This window comes from Prosopis cineraria, unplaced genomic scaffold, assembly GCF_029017545.1.
Source record: "Prosopis cineraria cultivar Desert tree isolate PC_DT_omini unplaced genomic scaffold, ASM2901754v1 PC1, whole genome shotgun sequence".
Lineage (NCBI taxonomy): Eukaryota > Viridiplantae > Streptophyta > Magnoliopsida > Fabales > Fabaceae > Prosopis > Prosopis cineraria.
The window spans coordinates 12745054-12764295 of NW_026555332.1; the positions used below are offsets into that span (position 1 = coordinate 12745054).

At 30.8% G+C, this 19242-nt stretch overlaps 2 protein-coding genes across 2 annotated transcripts; one reads left to right on the plus strand and one right to left on the minus strand.

Moving 5' to 3' along the window:
• Nucleotides 1–383: 383 nt before the first annotated feature.
• LOC129316178 (leghemoglobin-2-like) lies at nucleotides 384–8178 on the minus strand. The gene is made up of 4 exons (XM_054960512.1): nucleotides 8003–8178; nucleotides 1624–1738; nucleotides 635–751; nucleotides 384–518 (listed from the first exon to the last, which is right to left on the minus strand). Exons 1-4 carry the CDS (start codon nucleotides 8176–8178, stop codon nucleotides 384–386), a joined length of 543 nt encoding a protein of 180 aa, XP_054816487.1.
• Nucleotides 8179–9771: 1593 nt separating this feature from the next.
• On the plus strand, nucleotides 9772–10826 carry LOC129316259 (non-symbiotic hemoglobin 2-like). The gene is made up of 4 exons (XM_054960622.1): nucleotides 9772–9869; nucleotides 9991–10105; nucleotides 10455–10571; nucleotides 10692–10826. The coding sequence occupies exons 1-4, from the start codon at nucleotides 9772–9774 to the stop codon at nucleotides 10824–10826; spliced, it is 465 nt and encodes a 154-aa protein (XP_054816597.1).
• Nucleotides 10827–19242: the final 8416 nt, after the last annotated feature.

Consider the following 19242-nt stretch of genomic DNA (forward strand, 5'->3'; position numbering starts at 1 on the left):
TTTTTGGGTCATTGTTTGTAATTTTATGGTCTTTTATTGTAAATTTTTTATCCTTTCCTATAAAAAGAATAAGTCTGAGTATCCAAACTTAGCTTATATCAACTAAACAACTTCATCTCAAACAAGAAGACACTAATTTTTACACAAAAATATAGAGATAAAACTAAAACACCCATGTTTATTCTCTTTGCAAAGTATCATAGATATATAAAGGTTACATATATTTTTTATCATATATTTTCTTCTCACACGTAGCTCTTATAATAGTTCATACGTAATATATAGGGACCATAACTTTTAATTAAGTTTTGTTGCATAAAGTTGAATGGATATACATATATATAAAGGTTGAAAGCTTATTTGAGTGTTGTGTTAGTTGAACACTATATTTCTTTCATTTCCTTTTTTATTAAAGCAGCCACCCCATCATATGCCTTAGCCCATGCATTGTTCAAATCCTCACTCCATTTTGCTCTGGCAACTTCCTTCACTGTTTTTAACAGTGCCTCTTTCACCACCTAATTAATGAAATTCAAATAAAATTCATTTCATTCATTGAGGTTACAAAACAAAAAAGAATAGTTTCAATTATATTTTGTATCAAACAATGATAATTTAAAATGATTTGTGTTACCTCAAAATGTGTATCAACAACTCCTTTCTGGACGTGTACAGAGCTTAATTGGTTCACTGCAGGATTTGCTATCACAACCCCTCCTTTCTCTCGCAATTGAATTGTTGATTCAAAAGTCTATATCCCAAATAACAACATTCATACATGTGTTATTATGAGAAAAGCTAATATTGTGTTAAAATAGCTTAGAAAATTTTCTCTTAATCAATATCACATATTTATTTGATTCCCTCTCTTCAATATTATAAAGCATTTTTAACCAAATTATATCCTAAATGAGTTAGTTCATTATCTTTAAAATTACATTCTTGCCATATCAACATTAATTTAAGGGATTCTTTCCATATCTACATTAATTTAAGGGAAATAAGTACCTCTACATGAAATTTATATTAGTTAAAGATTAGTTGTTATCAAAACTTGAACAAAAAAAAAACTGAACGGATTGTTGTTAATTTAGAATGAGTTGTTGAAATTCAAATGGATACTTGTTGATAAAAGACTAACCTGAATTGACAAATATTCATTCAGGTTTTGCCAACTTGATTGATATAAATTTTATACAGAGGTCTTTGATTGCTATTTTTCCTTAATTTATAGGGTGTTTCAATTATAAAATATTATTAGTCACACCTCTTATTTAAGGGTATTTTTTGGAAAAGTCTTGTAGTTGTAATTTAAAAAATTCAAAATGCTTTATATTTTTAAACATTTTACTTAAGAAAAAATGCCTTATATTTTTTAATAGAGGAGTATATATATTATTGTATAATTTTTGCCTATATATTGCTACAATTCAAAAAAATTCTTATTAAGAAAGTATGTTTCCTTTTATAATAAGCAATCAGTAAATTTCTCTCCACTGAGAAAAGGAACAAGGATGGGTCCATTATATTCTTTTCATCTTGTAGATATCACGCTATACATATGATAAATTAACTAGAAGACTTAAGTTTCACTTAAATGTCTTAGTATTTTCATGGACTTACTAGCTTAAAAACCTTCAAGGCTTGAGCTTCTAGCTGAGGATTATTTTTTAGAATTTCATTTGAACCTTTCAAGAAAGGGAACAAATCTTTTTCCGTGGGTGCATTCCCTACTAACCTATATATATTTAACCAAAATATAATAAAAATTATAAAAAATATATCATATATATATATAAGAGTGAGTAAAAACCAAACAAGTTAGATCAGGACAAAAATAATTAAAGGAATTACAGCATGAGGAAGTAAACACTATATTTAGGAAAACATTTTGTCAAATCCTCCCACGAACTTTTCACCAAAGCCTCTTCCTTTTTATTGAAGCCAGCTATTGATGATCTTTAATTTGCTATAATTATATGTAATGTTCACCAAACTCACATATAACTTGGATGGAAAGGTAATTCTATATACAGGATTTGAATTGAAGTAGATGTTAAATAAAATTTTAACATATATTTTAAATAGAATGACATTTATGTGAATTAATGGCTACTAAAGTGCCAATATTGGCTTTTAAGATAATGCAATTTCCCAACGTTACAAATGAAAAGGTTCCTTGCAACATGATATATTCTTAAAGATCACAATTCTAGGTGCAATGAATTAGTTTATCTACGGGCTGATGATTTTGAAATTAAGGTAGATTTGAATTAAGAGTAATGAAAGAGCAATTATTGGCCTTATGATATTATTCAATGGTCTAGATTTGGAATAACAATATCTTATGGCTAAATCAAATTAAAAAGAATAAAATACACATACCTATTTTATCTTTTTTTCCCTATAAGTACATAAACCTCTTTTTTATTTTATTATAATTGCAAAGTCCTTAGATTAATTAAAGGAGCAATTGATATCCTTAAGTATCAAAAGGAGCAAAGTTTCCCAATGTCTTTAGCTAAAATGGCACGTGACCTAAATTTTATAGAGATATAGATGACGTTACATTTCACATGTGACTTGTGAGGGCTTTTTTTTAGTAGAACTTTCCTCTACTGGAGGCATTTATTTGGTATTTCTAGCATATTTTTATAAATATTGTGAAAGCAATGGTATCACCTATTTTGGTAGCTTTTTTGAAAAACCCCATAAACACCATTAGGGGAGTTTTAAAATGTCCCTAAAGAAAAGAAAAATGCCTCTAAAACAATGCTTTTTATAGTGAAAGTTTTGGGAGTATTTAAGGAAGAGCAAGTGAAACCATTTTGGTCTTACATATGGCTTTATGTTAATCAACAAATTACTGATTTATCTATTTTCAAGATCATTAATTGACCTATGACAATACTGTTATTTGATAATTAATAATTAGAGTAGACTAGCAAACTTTTTTTTAATCGATAATTGCCTATTTAGCAAGCTAAGTGACATCCATTTTTTTCATTCTATTTGTTTAACAACTGAATGCATGTGCTCATATTGACCATTAGTCTGGGCTAAAGTTTCTTTTTCTTTTTTTCAATTGACGAATGCTTAGTAAGTTTGGATAAACATATATAATTTGTGGTAGTGTTAGTTGATTATTAGCCAAGGCTTATTTTTTTTTTATGATTTAATATATCTAGTTGGAATGGTAAACCAAGTGGCACCTTAAACATAATCCACATGTCTCATAAAAAAGAGGGGGTACTAATTTCTTTTTATTGTTAAAATTTATGGTACCACTTGTACTTGTATGAATATTTTTAGGATAAAAATGCCCTTTAATGCAATGACTTTTCAATATGAACATGCCATGTTTTATCATTTTATGGGCCCTAGTTAACATCTTTAATTAATACCTTTCGTAATGATCCCAAAAAGATTTAACACAAAAATATGACTTACAACCCATTCGAAGTTTATAAGTAAAATAGGGGTTAAGGGTTACAAATGTCCTTAAAGTGTATACGAAAGGTCATAAATAATTTTAAACTCAACTATGAGTCATTTATGTCCCTTAACCTTAAAAAATCCTTGCTTTGTTACCTTGACATTTAGTCAATGTAACTACTCTATTTTTGTGTTGATGTGTATGCATTTGTTTTACTAGCCATGTACACATAAAAAAGCTGAGAAAGACATATCGACATGACTAGGTAAAAGGGAAAAAAAAAAGAAGAAAAGATGAGGCAAGAAAATTAGAAAGACAGTAGAGCATTATCAAGCATGAAGGGGGGAAAATACTAATCCCTTTAGTCTGCTCTCAACAATTCTCAAGCATAAAGGAGAATTAGAGAAACAAGAGATTATTTGAGCAAGTATAGACAACACATTTGAAATCTAATCGGTGTGCAGAGAATCACATTTGAAGTTGAGGTAAGGAATCACTAAATTTTACATAGTAAATTCTCGCATAATTCCTCAAGTCTGTGTTAGTGGTTGTTATTAGAGATATTTGATGGTGGTGTTAATGCTGGCACTGGTAATGATACTAGTAATGGAAGTCTGCATAAGTTGAGCATGGAGGAGTACTTTTTATTAATAGACAATGTGGTGAAAATGGTTGAAGAAGCTAAGAAAGATTTGCTTGTGAGGACTTAGAATTAAAGAAAGGTGTAACATTAGGTAATTTAAGTCAACAAGAAGATTAGGAAGTGAAGGGAGCGACAAGCAAGTCTTTAATAAGGACTATGAGTTTGAGAAAGAATTTGATAACATAAATGGTGAAGGAGACGATGACTAAAAGGGAGCCAAAACTGAGGGAGACGAGATTGAAGAAATTAATGCTTCTCAATTTAATAGGAAGCAAACATTTGATAATGACATGATTGAATCTTATCTGAGTTAGTATAAGAAGTATGAGAAACAATTGGAAAAAAATAATAGAAATGTAAAGTATTCACTTGCTGATATTAAGAATTCAAAGAGAAGTGTTAGATAGAATCATCCAACTGATAAGGATAAAGATGAAGATTAGGATAGGGTTAGTAAAGGTGAAGAGGAGGCACTTGAAGGTGAGTCAACCAATGAAGATAACACTAGTGAAGATAGTAAATACTTTAGGCATTTAGGATTAGATAGAGACAATCATAATGAGGACAATGATAGTAAAGAGGAGGAAGGGGGAGACGAGATGGGCCCAAGCAATAGAAATAGGGTTGAAATTGAAGTTATGGGGCTTAAGGATGAAGATAAGCCTTTCTTCAAGTTAGGGATGACCTATATCAATAAAGAAGAGTTGAAGAAAGCCATAAGCAAGTATGCCATAATAAAAGGTGTGAATGTGACCTATATTAAGAGTGAGCCAAAAAGGTTCAAGGCTAGATGTCAAGAGGGATACCCATTCATACTCTTTACTTCTATGGATTGTAATTCACCTAGACTGAAGATTAAGACCAACACAAATGCCTAAGGGTTTTTAAGAACCTTAGAGCCTCAGTTAACTGGATAGCAAAGAACTTTAAAGATAAATTCCAAAAGAGGCCATAGTACATGATTTCTGACATGAAGAAATTAAAGATCTTAAACATGAGTTCAAGTTGAGTGTGAGTTTATAGAAGTGTAAAAAGGATAAAAGGAGAATAATGCAAGAAATGGGAGCTATAAGGATGAATTTTTGAAACTTGAAGCATATTATTGTGAATTAAGGGATTCAAATACTGGATCTGGCATAAGCTTGGAGTTGAGCAAAGTAGAGCAAGGAAGGAGGGTCTTCAATTGTATGTATGTATGCTTCAATGCATCAAAGGTATAGATACGAACCTATTGTGTTTAAAATAGCTTTTTGTGTTTAAACTAAGTTTAATGCTACCTACTTCACTTAAACTTTAGCAGATTGGTTGGAGAGAAGGGTGTAGGCCTTTCATTAGGCTAGATGGCACTTTTTTGAAAGGAAAAGAAAGAGGCATTTTGTTGACTACTTATGCTTTGAATACTAATGATTCCCTTTACCCCATTATTTTTTGTCTAACCTAAAAGGAGAATACCCACAATTAGAGATAGTTTTCTTAGTGGCTTCAGACCTCCCTTGATTTAAAGGATGGCTCATCTATTACTTTGATGTCTGATATGCAGAAGGTAACTAAGTAATTTTTTTCACCTACTATGATTTACAAACTGCATTGACTTATTGAGATTTTTATTTGTAGGGACTCCCCTTGGCTATAAAGGAGGTCTTGCCTATGGTCGAGCACAGATTGTGTGTAAGACACATATAAGCTAACAAGAGTGAAAGATAGAGGGGAGAGTAGTTGAAGAAAAAATTCTTCACTTGCGCTTAGAGTATATTTGAAGAAATGTTCAAGGACAACCTAAATGCTATAGAAGCACTAAGCAAGGTAGCAGCAGAGCCTTTGGTATCATATCCTCCATAATCCTGGGTAACAACCTACTTCACAACTAGGAGCAAGACTTGTGTAGTTGACAATAATGTATACAAGGGCTTGAATACTTCGATTATGAGTTTAGATACCTACTTGTAATTAGGATGTTTGAGAGTATCAGGATTAAAATGATGACCACATAGGCAGATAATGGTAAGATTTTAGAAAGGTGGACTTTTAATTACAGTTTAAATTATGAAAAACTGTTTGAAACTAATAGAGAATCGGCATGTAAGTGTCAAGTGTTTTTTAATAGGGATGAAGGGTATAAGGTGACTAAGGGGCAAGATAGGGATACTGTCTTCTTAACATGAAAGGCATGCACTTGTGAGGCATGGGATTTAACTGGAATCCCATGCCAACATGCCATATGTGCAATGTATCATTCAAAAATAGCACCCTTATCTTAGATATCTAATTGCTATCATAAATCATGACATATGCATAGCTACAAAGTTAAATTCCAACCTTTAAGAGGTAAGAAATTCTAGAAGCTTGAACAATTTAAACGATAGAGCCACAACCAATTAAAGCCATGCTAAGGATGACGTGAAGAAGAGGTCTATGATTAATAAGTATACAAAGAGAAGAAAAAGAGCCAATTCATAACATATGGTCAAGGGTGATGCAAGTAAGGATATGCCTATACCTCAAGTTGAGAAAATTAGTAAGAAGGGTGCTAAAATGACATGTAGTTATTGTCAAAAACTAGGTTATAACAAGTCATATTATAAAAAGTCAGTAATTACACTTTTCTTTTACATGTAATGTCTTCATTTATGTATACTTTATTTTCACTTCACCATTTATGTGTATATTCTACATAGGCATTCTAATAGTAAGGACCCATAACCAAAAAAGGCCAAGAAATTTCTCTACTAGACACCTCCCCCACCACCCACTCCTACACTCTCCTAATAATATAAAACTAAGAGCAGCCAAGGTATTCAATAATCTATCAACCCTAAACCTCCCCTACCATCTACTCCTATAACTAACACCAATGTACTATTCAAGACACTTTGTAATAAAGCAATTTATTGATCAAAGACTAAGGTTGGTAAAGGGATCTAAGTTGATGAAGCCACAGGAAGGATGGTTTACAATGTAAGTTTATTTTATAGCTTTGTAGTTATTAACTAACATTTCCTCATAGATTCTATACAATAACACACATTACACTTTACATATGCAACTTGGAATGCCATATGAGGTGGTACTTGAAGAGGGTATAACTAAAGAGTATATGCATTAAAACACAAATCTAGAAATAAGGTTCCTAATCCTAAATGAGACTTAACTCTGAAAAGAGAGGCACACAATAGCCATTGGAGCAATTAGGAGGATTGCATCAAGAGGTTTAGGTGCAAATGTTAATCAACCCTTAAACCTCCTAGTTAAACCACTAAGTCTAAGATAGAAAGGGATTCCTTGTGTTAGTGGCTCCCACCTTGAAGGTCATAGGAAAAGGATGGTTGGATAACAAAGATCAAAGGGAAAAGAGATTGTCATTTAGTTTGTGTCAAGTTTGCATTTTAATTTTCCATGATTTCTTCTGTGTTTTGTAAGCAAGCATTCTGTGTATGACAAAGTTTCACATTAGTGCCATTCTTTTGTGTTTTGTATGGAACCATCATTTGTGCTTTTTATGTAGCCATTCTATCATGGCAAAGTGATTTAGCTATGTTCTCATTACAAACTTTAATATATTATAATTTGATAACTATATTGATTAATGTTATTGTCATGTTGGCCAACCTTCAAAGGCTTATTGTTCATTATTCTATTTTGATAGCAATATATTAAAGTTCACTTTAGTTATTCAACCTTCATAAATTCATAACAAATACAAGTACAGAGAAACATGGCTATATATGCCTATTTCAATTTTCCACAATAAATGCATAAAGACATAATTCTTCTTACAAAATTTTAAAAATTCAATTGGTTCCAATTAGTCTAATTTTCAGTGCTCCCAAATAAAAGCATAAAATGTCTACATGACCATTAAAAAATGATACTATATTCCCATAAATAAAGGAACAACTAAATATGACTCAAGGAACACCCAAGACAATATTAAAGCTCCCATTGCCATCTTTAGTTTCTTCTTCGCCTCATCCAACCCATGTATAATGCCATTAATCTGTTCTTCCTTCTTTCTTTGTCCACACAGCCCTTTATTCTTTTCATTCAACCTCTTAACATGACCTAAAAGCTTGAGAATAACTTGCTTCAGCCTTTCCTCCATTTCATTATCTAGCCATGAGAAAAAACAGCATCCACCTCGACATTCATACTTAACACTCAGTGCCCAGAGCAAACAAACTCAAATCAAGAGAGATTAGCGCTAAGGCATATTTAGCTATAGTTTTTAAACCCAAAAAACCTTCTTTTAAGGTTGTTTTCAGTCCATGATATCCACCTCGATGCAATTTCTCTACAAAACTAATTCCTCAGTGGAGGTGGGTATTTCACATCTTCAGCTCCTTAACTTTTGAATGTGACCCTCCTTTGATTGATACTTGATTAAGAACTTATAGAATTGCCCACCAAACATGCTTGGGACATTGTACTCATCTTCGAGAAGCAACTCGTACTCATTCTCAAGTGGAGACAAATGTAGAAGATGTTCTATGATTTGTTTCAGCCTTTGTTCGACTTAAATGCCTTGGTACTCCTTGTTTTTTCTTTCTTCTTTTCCCAAACAAAATGCCACATAACCCATTCAAGCCAACTCAACTAATGATCAAGCATATATGGCTTGCCAAATATGCAAAATCATAGGCCCCACAAATGCATGAATGATCAACACATATTGACTAAATGTCAGGGTAACAAAGCAAGAATTTTTTAAAGTTGAGGAATATAAATGACTCAAAGTTAAGTTTAGGATCATTTGTGATCTTTCGTGTACTCTCCAAGGGCATTTTTACCCTTAATCCGTAAAATAATACAAGATCTTAAAAGTATAAATTAAACATAATCATAGGTCATGACAACATAAATATAACAATAATAAGATAATAACATGTGCAACACAAGAGGTACAAACAATGACATGGCCACAAACAAGTAAAGGGGGGGAAATATGCCTATTCACTTGGAAAAATTACATATATATTATGGGTATGGAATTTTTGATTTTGCACTCCCTTCCTCTCATACTTTGCTCCCTTTACTTTTAATATTTTAAACATGAAATCTATTTGAATTTTTCCTCTAAACTTATATCCAAATTTTTAACTCAAAGCTCAATATTATAATGAATATATATCATTGGTTTTTAATTATTAAATCATTTTTAAATTATTAATTTTTCTAAAAAATTGCCTCTTGTGTCCTGGAGAGTTAAATCCTAAGTGATGCAAAAGGCTCAAATCCTTGTGTGTTTATCAAAAAAAAAGGGGAGAGATTTGTATATTTTACTATTTTTTAATTTAATTTAGCTATACAATATTATTTCTCCAAAAATTGACCATTGGATTATATCATAAAGTCAATATTTTCACTTTTATTACTCTTGTCTACCATGCTTTTAAAATCATTAGCCCATAGATAAACTAACCCTTCGCTGCTAAAACTATGGCCTTTGAGAATATATAATTTAGAGAATTAGCTTCTCATTCCCAAAGTTTGAAATTTGCATGCAATGAAAAGCCAATATTGGCTCTTTTGTAGTCATTAATTTACACTAATGTCATTCTATTTAAATTATATGCCAAAATTTCTTTTCACATCTACTTCAATTCGTATCCTATATATAGATCATTACTCTTCCACCCAATTCACATCCTGAGTTTCTTGAATATCACATATAATTAAAGCATATTAAACATCAGCAATGGTTGGCTTCAGTGAGAAGGAAGAGGCTCTTGTAAAAAGCTCATGGGAGGATTTGACAAAAACTTTTCCTGAATATAGTTTTTACTTCTTCACTATGTAACTCTTTATTTCCATATAACTCCCTTTAATTATTTCTTTCCTGTTCCAATCTCTTTGCTTTTCTCATTCTTTATGTATATATTCCCTTTTTATTATTTTTTGGTTTGGATGAATATAGGTTAGTAGGGAGTGCACCTGCAGTAAAAGACTTGTTCCCATTTCTAAAAGGTTCAAACGAAATTCCCAAAAATAATCCTCAGCTAGAAGCTCAGGCCTTGAAGGTTTTTAAGTTGGTAAGTTTATAAAAATGCTAAGACATTTAAGTGAAACTTAAGTCTTCTAGTCAATTTATTATACATAGCATGATCTCTAAAAGATGAAAAGAATGAAGCATACCTTGTTCCTCTTCTTGGTGGAGAGAAACTTACTTCTTGTGGTTGCTTATTATAAAAAGAGACATACTTTATTAATAATGAAATTCTTTTGAATTGCTACAATATAAAGTTATGAAAAAATTATTCAATAACATAAAGAGAATTCGTGGTATTGATTACAAGCAAAACTCCTAACAATATTTAGCTTTTCTCATAATGGCACATGAAACAATAATACATCTATGATTATTGTTATTTGGGCATATAGACTTTTGAATCAGCAATTCAATTGCGAGAGAAAGGAGGGGTTGTGATCGCAGACCCTACCTTAAAGCAATTAAGCTCAGTACACGTCCAGAAAGGAGTCATTGATGCACATTTTGAGGTAACATAAACCATTTTAAATTATAATTGTTTTATACAAAATATAGTTTGAAACTTTATTTTTTTTATTTTTGTTCTGTAAGCACAATGAATTAAATGATGGTTATTTGAATTTGATTAGGTGGTGAAAGAAGCACTATTAAAAACAGTGAAGGAAGCTGTAGGAGCAAAATGGAGTGAGGATTTGAATAATGCATGGGCTAAAGCATATGATGGTGTGGCAGCTTTAATCCAGAAGGGAATGAAAGAAATATAGTGTTCAATAGGCAAAACACTCAAATAAGCCTTCAAGCTTTATGCGTATCTCCATTCAACTACATACCTAAAAGAAAAATTAAAACTATTATCCCTATGTTATTTATGAACTCTTATACGAGCTACGTGTGAGAAGGAAATTATATAATCTCTATATATGCGTGATACTTTTCAAAAAATAATAAATCTTGGTGTTTGAGTCTTATCTCTACATTCTTGTGCAAATGTTTGTACTTTTTTAATTGAGATGGTAAGCTATTTAGTGGATAGAAATAAAAAAAGCAGTTATAAATTATAATTGTCAAAAACTTAAAGGCCTGTTTGATTTGATAGTATAAGTTAATACAATACAGTTTAGGCTTATCGCTAGTTTAGTTCAAGTAATGTAGATAAACTTATACATTTTAATATTTTATAATTAAAATTATGTATAATTCAATATGGCTATATTACACATGATAAAATTTTTTTATTAATACTTTTATTTTATTACCCAAACCAACCATCTCATTACACAAAACAACATACAAGAAAATTTCATCCTTAGAGTTAGTGCGACAATTATGACTAGGAAGTATTTCAAGGTAGAGTGGGCTCAATTATACAAGACTGAGAATTTGGAGAAGATAGGATAAAAATTGGAAACTAAAATTCAAGTGGATAACTGACTACGAATAAGACTAAAGTAAATATGTTCGTGACATAGATAAAGTGAAGGTTAAAGGATTGTAGGTTTTACTTGTGTTTGTCACCAAATAAGAAGTATGCAGTATAGAAAGTAGGATAGATGTTTAATCCAACTCTAGAGAAAACACATTATATATGTATCAAGCTGCAAAAAGAAGCTGGCTTCGACTAGTTTAAAATATTAAAGGGTGAACTCCTACCCTCACAATATGATCATACCAAACAATACAATGCAAGTCATTATGTATATTCTCAATTTCTTACAATCCATACAAGGCTTTTCTTATAATGGACAATTTAGAGATCAACTCATATAACAACTTTTTTTATAAACCTTTTTTGCAAGAATATATATATATATATATAGAGAGAGAGAGAGTTAGTTTCAAAACCATTCCAACTTTAGATAATTTTCTAAAATCATAAATATGCTTTTTAGTATTGTATATATATATATAAACAACATATTGAAGTCTACAAAACCTAAAAACAATCCAAACAAGCGAGGAAAAAGATTGGATCATCTCAAAGAGTATCTGAGTAACAATAATCTATATAGTCAAACACTAATAATTAATTTCCAACTCTAACATTCACACTTTCTAACTATAATTAGCTGCCCACAATTTCTAGCTTTTATTATTGGCATAACCAAAGTCCTACGAACCTTCCATTAGCTATGTTTAGCTTCTATAAGATTAAACAGCACTAAGCTATAATCCACATTACTCCTAGTAATCAAATTTAAGGCTAGGGTTCATCCATACCCTAGAGCCCAACTCTCAAACATCCTAAAACACTAACCATAGGTATAGAAACTAAAATTAACTCCCAAAGACAACCCTATTAAAGTTAATAGGTTCGAACCAAACCCTTGAGAGGACGAAGTCATCATCTTCTAACATCCAAACCTCCTGAAAATTTATAGGGACATAAAGGAGAGATGTAGGGATCTTACCTATCTTGTATTTAGTCCAAAATACTTCTAACATGGTGAAAAATCCAAACCCTAGCAACCAAATGCTCTTCCTCCATCACCTCATCTATTTTCTTCTTTTCTTTTTCTTTTTCGAATGCCCAAACATGTCTTCTTTATCTAAAAAAAAAATTTATACCCTACAATGCAAGGTGCATATGTTGAGTTAGATGGCTCAGTAAGTTGACATGTAATTTGGCCCTACCAATTGGTCCTCATTTTCCTAATACATAACCTAGCCCAATCCTGAGGCTATCCAACATTCCAATAAATCCATTAGTAATTCAAAAAGTAAATTAAATTAATTAATTCACTAATTTTCTTTATTGACCTTAATTTATTTTATACATTAAAAAAAATTTGGTATGTTACAAGAAATCTTAAAGGATTTGAAACCCTAAGATATACATCAAATTTCATCATGAAGACTCAAATCATGCTCTAATGATCCAAACCTTCAATCCCTAACTCTCTCTTTATCGCAACTCCCTCTTTCTCCTCTCCTAAAATCTATAATTGAATGACATATTTATAAACTAGGTCAACAATAACATCCACAACTGGTCAAGCCCATTATAATCATGTATGTGTGTGGGTAAACATCATAGGATGGTTCTACTTGTTCATCTTTCATTTGCCAATGAATGACCCTATTACATGCCTTGACAACAACTTGCATGACTTAAGACTCTAATCCCTTCTATCTGCCTTTGTTTGCTAATAGACATGGCCCTTTATGGTCTTATCTTCCCATAAACAAGACTAGAACTTTCAAATCTCTAAGATGACTTAGCTTTGAGACCCCCTATCTGGCAGCTTTATGATTATCCTTAATAGAATCCCCAAATCAAACTCTAATGAATCTAAGTCCCCAATTATGCAACCAAGATGTTATAGCAAGGTAAGAGGAGGAGGAAGGCAGGATGATATTATTCCAAGTATAATTAGACGGATAGGTAAGGCATAAGTGCTAAATGTGTGTTATGGAAGATGGGGATGTAAAGTCCACACTTCCTAATCTCAATTAACTAACTCCATGATGGTAATTAAAAGAAAGATTACCGTGGTAGAAAAAGACTAATGTTATTAATAAAGGCTAGCTATAGTAGAGAAAGAAACAAAAGCAATTATTTGAGGTCTATTATGGTTGAAAAGAAAATAATTTAGTGTTTAAAAGAAATTAGGACAATATATCATGATAGAAAAGGATCTATCATGATAATTAACAAGTTCAAACAATGTATCATGATATCAAATGAAGAAAATGTTTGTAACACCTTACTTTTTAAAAACCACAACTTTATACTCTATCATGGTAAAAAAGAAACAAACTAATTGCAAATGTTTATTATAGTAGAAAGTTTCAAATCTAATATTGAATTGTAAACCTTAGTGGAAAAGGAGATAAACACATTATAATATGGTTGAAAGGACTAGATGTATACTCATAAAAACTTATTATAGCCCTACCAGCATAATTGAAAATAGTTTATCATAGTAGAAAAGGGTTAAATTTCCTAGATTAAATAAGACACCAATTTTCAAATTTTTTAACTTAAGAAGATACTAAACATCCCATTTTTAATAAACCCATTGGGATCCTAAATATATTTAACAAGAAGTAGGCCTTTACAAAATTATGAGTTACAACCCATCTAAAGTTTCTAAGAAAAATAATGCTAGATCTCAAAAGTATAGTTAACATAATCAGAGGTCATGATAACATAAATATAACCAACAAGATTTCTATTATTTATGTTTCTATTTCATAGTTTATTCACTAAAAAACAGAGTACATTTATAGATGCTAGAGGAATGATTAAATTTGATCATATCAGGCAAATAATTCTAAAATAGAAAAATCCCATATATTTAGGGATATAAAAAATAAATACTAAATATCCTAAAAACTAAATGATATTAAGTAACTAGGGTAGCCTCTTCTAATGGGGCCAAGAGACAGCAAGCCTACTTCCAAAACTCCCCCTCAAGCTAGCGAATAGATATTAATCATTCCCAGCTTTCTTCTAAATCTTTTAAACTTGTCTTGAGTGAACAATTTTGTCATCACATCAGCAATCCGTTGACCTCAAGGAAAATATGTTAAATCAATTATTTTGTCCTCAATTTTTTTCCCTAATGAAGCACCAAGCAATCTCTACATGTTTCATTTGATTATGTTGAATTGGATTTTTGGCAATTTGTATGGCTGACATGTTATCACACTAAACCTTGATTGGAGAATTCACATCCATCTTCAGCTCCCTTAAAAGTATGATAATCCACATTCCGTCACATTTCCCTGAGGACAATGCTCAATGTCGTGCCCGATTCAAAATTTCCTAAGGAGGGAATTCGAATAAAAATATAAATATTTCATAGTCACCACCAAAATTTTAAAAAATAATTTTGGAAACCTCTTTAATTGTATGGTCTACGCATAGAGAAAATAATAAGAAAGTTAATTGTGTGCAGGGAAGGTGTTAGGCACCCCACAACACCCATTCATGTGAATGGTTACCTTGAGTTAATTGTATAAATTTAAATGTCCTTAAAATATATATTAATTATCCTTTAAAAAATAAGATAAAAAAGTAAGAAAATTAAAAAGGAAAAATTTTATTTATTTATAAGTTTGAATTGATCTAGGATGAAATCCTAAGGCTTACATACTCTTTTGAGGGATTAAAGCTCACGTAGTTCAAGCTAAAAATGCGTGTCTCTTGGAGACTTTTTTTAGAAAAAATATTAATTATTAAATTTTTTAAATAATTTTAATATTGGTTTGTAGTTTTTATTTATGAAAATATTTTATTTCTTTATTTATGGCAAGATCTTGAGGGATAATTTTGTAGAAAATATTTTGATAAGATTTATGAAAATTTCATGTATCCTAAAGTCCATCTTTCAAATAGGATTTATTTTATTTTATTTATTTTAGGAGAACCTTTTATTTTTATTTAAGGATAAAATATTTTAAAATATGCGCTCACAATAATTTACTGCCACCTAGGAGAAGTTAATTGACTTATAAATCTGCAAAGACTCTAAAAGTCTCACACAATTGATGATTTTAAAACTATATACATGCGATAATTTATTGCTATGGAGGATTACAAATTAATTAATTTATAAGTTTACGTGGTCTTTGAAAGTTTTATGCAGTCAAAAGGATATAAAACATTTTTAATAATGCACTACAATAATTTATCATCATGCATGCATGCGTGTGTTACAATCAAATTCCATAATAATAATAATAATAATTGTCACATAAGATATGCAGAGATTAGACAATATATTCTATTTAGAAATTCATCAAAGAATCATATTAAAATCCAATACTCATATCATATTATTATGGCATATGGCATAAAAGAAGAAAAGTTTTAAAGAGCAAGGCTCACATGTGAAGACGCAAGATGAGGAAGAACAAAACAATAGCCATTGGAAATCATGACCTCATGCACACAATGTTTAAGCATATAAAGACAAAGACTGAAATTTAATTAGATGAGAGATCACGTATAGGAGTTCAAAAAGATTATAGACTCAACCTTATGAAATACTTGGTCAATGTAAAAGCTTGAAACGTGAACATACTTTTAGAAATTTCTATTAATTTCAGTCTTCTATCATTTTTATCACATAGTTTCCTTAAGTCTCTTTAACTATTCCATAATCTACCTTTGCTTTCCTTTATATAGACCCATACACTTAGGATTTTTCTAATATCTCAATCCTATCGTGATCAATATTAGTATTTTTTATATTGTTATATTATTATTATTATTATTATTATTATAGAGATTGGATATTAATTGTTATCTTTCCTATTATTATATCCTGATTATTATATTATTTTAAAATCTTCAAATCTTAATATTAGAGATTAGATTATCTTGAAATCTTCAAATAATATTAGATTATATTATCTTGAAATCTTTAAATCATAATATTATATTATATTATATTTTAATTATTCAAATTATTATAGTGTGATCTAGTTTGATTATATATTTTTTCATTATCTTCATATCCAATACCTTTTAATTTTTTTTATATTTTCTTGTTATAAAATATTTTTTCTATTTCCATTCTTATTATTTTCTCTTTTTATTTTATTTTATTATGGATATTACCTTATTTATTCATTAGGGCCCAGACAAAATATAGTGTTCACACTTGATATTCAAATTCTACTAAGTTTCTTAATACAACAGGCTATTTTTTACTTCTCTATGTTACTATATAATCTACACATAGGAGCAACGCCAGTAGTGGAGTGTCTATCACTTTTTGACCCTCTCCAATCTAAATCAATGAACATCACCATAATTTTAAAATTAACTTTTTGAAAGAACAAGCCTTGTCTTGGTGTTTTCTTTAGGTATTTGAGAATCCGATACATGGCTATCATATGTTCAGTTTGAGGACTACTAGAAAACTGACTTACCACACTTATAGGATAGCATATGTCAGATCTTGTGTGGGACAAATAGATCAATTTTCCCACCAATTTTTGATATTTTTCCTTGTCAATTACTTTACCGCCTGGCCTAATCATCAATTTTTGATTAAGTTCTATAGGTGTGTGTGCTAGTCGGGCCCTCAACATTCCTATTTCTTTTAGCAAATCAATAACATACTTGCGTCGAGACATACTATCCCTTTCTCAGTCCTACCTACCTCTATACCTAAGAAGTATCTTAGATTTCCAAGATTCAATAGCAAGTTTCTCTTTTAAGTTGACAATCTCCTCAACATCATTTCCAGTGAGGACGATGTCATCCATATATATAATAAAAGTAGTGATTTTTGAACCACAGTATTTCACAAATAGGGTATCATCTACTTGGCATTGAGTATATCCTTGTTTCTTTATTGCTTGATTGAACTTGTCAAACCAAGCCCTTGGAGTCTGTTTTAGTCTATAGAGAGATTTGAAAAGTCGGCAAACCTTATTTCAGTTTCATGTGTTCCTCAAGCTTGGAAGTACCTCCATATATAGTTCCCCCTTAAGATCACCATTTAGGAAAGCATTTTTAACATCCAATTTGATGTAATGGCCAATCTAAATTTGCAGTAATAGATAACAGAACATTAATAGGGTTAAGTTTAGCTATTAGAGCAAAAGTTTCTTGGTAATCAATACTATAGGCTTCGAGCAACTATTGATCGTTCCATCTAGGTTATACTTGATTGCGAAAATCCACTTGCTGCTCACAATTGATTTTTCCCTTAGGTAGATCTGTAAGCCTCCAGGTCTTGTTCTTGTGGAAACCTTGCAGTTCCTCATCAATAGCTTCCATCCATTTTGGATATGCTACAGCTTCATCATAAATATTAGGTATCTTGACCTTCTCAACATTAGCAACAAAGGTTCTTAGATGAGGAAACATCTTCTTGTATGAAACATACATGCTAATGGGATGTTGAGTGCAACTCCTTTTCCCTTTTCTCAAGGCAATCGGCTAACACAAGTCTTCAAGACTTGGTTCAAGAGCAGACTCTTGACTTTGCCTTATTGTAACAATAGACTCATACATACCTTGTTGTTCAGATGCAATTAAAGGTTCTTCCACCATAGTCTCAACTAAATTTGTTTCAAAAATAAGATTCAAAGGCTTAAGATTAATATCTTGAAATCTAGACTTGGTGGATGAAGATTTAATGCTAATAAGTAGTGAGTCAGAATTTTTTAGGTTGTTTTTATGGGGAAAATAAGTTTGATTGAGAATGAGGTATTGAAGTATAGGGCACATACTAGTCAAAGTTGGTGAAATAATCTTGCTCAGTTTCACTAATGATCCATTCATAGTTAGAGATCTTAGAAGTCATCTCCCCCTGAATGGGTGATTTGAGGAAAAAAAGGCTAATTTTCAATAATTTTAAAATTCATAGTCACATAAACCTTATTAGTAGAAGGAGAAAACATTTGTAGCCCTTTTGAGATAAAGAATATCCTAAAAAAATGCAAAGCACAGGAGTCAAGTTTGCTTCATCCTTCATTGTAAACAAAAGCAATATAGCCAAACTCTTTAGGAGAAATGGATGAAATTAAAGGAGAATTAGGAAAATTTTCATGAAATTTATAAAGAAGAGTGAAAAAAATTTTAAATTTTGAAAGGCATGTGGTTGATTAAATATGCTATGATAAGAATAACATCCCCTTACGCACTGTGCATCATGAGTGCATGAGCAACTTTGAGAAGGTGCCTATTTTTCCTTTCAAAAACACCATTTTGTTGTGGAGAATATGCACAAGACATTTGGTGATAAACATAATATAAGCTGTAAAATTCTATAAATTGAGAATTCAAATGCTCCTTTCCATTATCACTCTTAAGAATCTGAATTTTAGTTTGAAATTGAGTTTCTACAAATGTGTAGAAAATTTTAAAAATAGAGAATACTTCAAACTTATTCCTCATAAGAAAGATCCATGTTAACTGAGTATGATCATCAATAAATGAAACAAACTAGTGAGCTTTAGAATTAGTTTCAATTTTAGATGGATCCCATACATCACTATGAATGATAGTAAATGGCTTAATGGGATTGTAAGAATGACTAGGATAAGAATTGTAAGTTTGTTTAGCAAAGTGGCAGGTTTCATAATGGAAATCAACAATATTTTTATTACTAATATTGGGGAACAATGCTTGTGAGTAGCCAAGACTAGGGTGGCCTAACCTAGAATGCCAAAATTGAACATCATCCATAGACGTAGAAGTAAAAACATGAGAAATAT

Excerpts from the sequence above, each read along its gene's own strand:
- LOC129316178 (XM_054960512.1), bottom strand. The coding sequence starts at position 8,178 with ATGGAGGAAAGGCTGAAGCAAGTTATTCTCAAGCTTTTAGGTCATGTT. Across the intron at positions 752-1,623 it reads CCTTGAAGGTTTTTAAGCTA|ACTTTTGAATCAACAATTCA; the intron begins GTAAGTCCATGA and ends TTTGGGATATAG. Across the intron at positions 519-634 it reads TTGTTGATACACATTTTGAG|GTGGTGAAAGAGGCACTGTT; the intron begins GTAACACAAATC and ends TTCATTAATTAG.
- LOC129316259 (XM_054960622.1), top strand. The coding sequence starts at position 9,772 with ATGGTTGGCTTCAGTGAGAAGGAAGAGGCTCTTGTAAAAAGCTCATGG. Across the intron at positions 10,106-10,454 it reads CCTTGAAGGTTTTTAAGTTG|ACTTTTGAATCAGCAATTCA; the intron begins GTAAGTTTATAA and ends TTGGGCATATAG. Across the intron at positions 10,572-10,691 it reads TCATTGATGCACATTTTGAG|GTGGTGAAAGAAGCACTATT; the intron begins GTAACATAAACC and ends GAATTTGATTAG.